Consider the following 228-nt stretch of genomic DNA (forward strand, 5'->3'; position numbering starts at 1 on the left):
CAGGGCGCCGCTCTCCCCCAGCAGCCCCCTGACCTACAGGGTCCAGCCAGGACCTGGGTCCTCCCTGTTGGCTGGGTCCTGCCCGTCCCCTGTCCCCTGCTCACCCGCAGCTTGTACTCCCTGCGGTTAAGGATGACGGCCGTGATCTGTTGGTCCATGAAAATGAGGATAGTGACGAGGACGGCAGGCACCGCGGACACCAGGCAGACCCACCACGGGTTGGCCCCA

The 228-nt window shown here is 66.2% G+C and overlaps 1 protein-coding gene across 1 annotated transcript in view; it reads right to left on the reverse strand.

The window, feature by feature from the left end:
* Nucleotides 1-228, reverse strand: part of LOC104463049 (electrogenic sodium bicarbonate cotransporter 1-like) — a gene marked incomplete at both ends in the record, with an annotated part of 11,204 nt that overhangs the window by 4,102 nt on the left and 6,874 nt on the right. Inside the window, 1 exon segment of the mRNA XM_010075225.1 lies at nt 94-227. Within this exon segment, the coding sequence (XP_010073527.1) occupies nt 94-227 (134 nt within the window).

Source organism: Pterocles gutturalis, unplaced genomic scaffold (genome assembly GCF_000699245.1).
Source record: "Pterocles gutturalis isolate BGI_N339 unplaced genomic scaffold, ASM69924v1 scaffold13152, whole genome shotgun sequence".
Lineage (NCBI taxonomy): Eukaryota > Metazoa > Chordata > Aves > Pterocliformes > Pteroclidae > Pterocles > Pterocles gutturalis.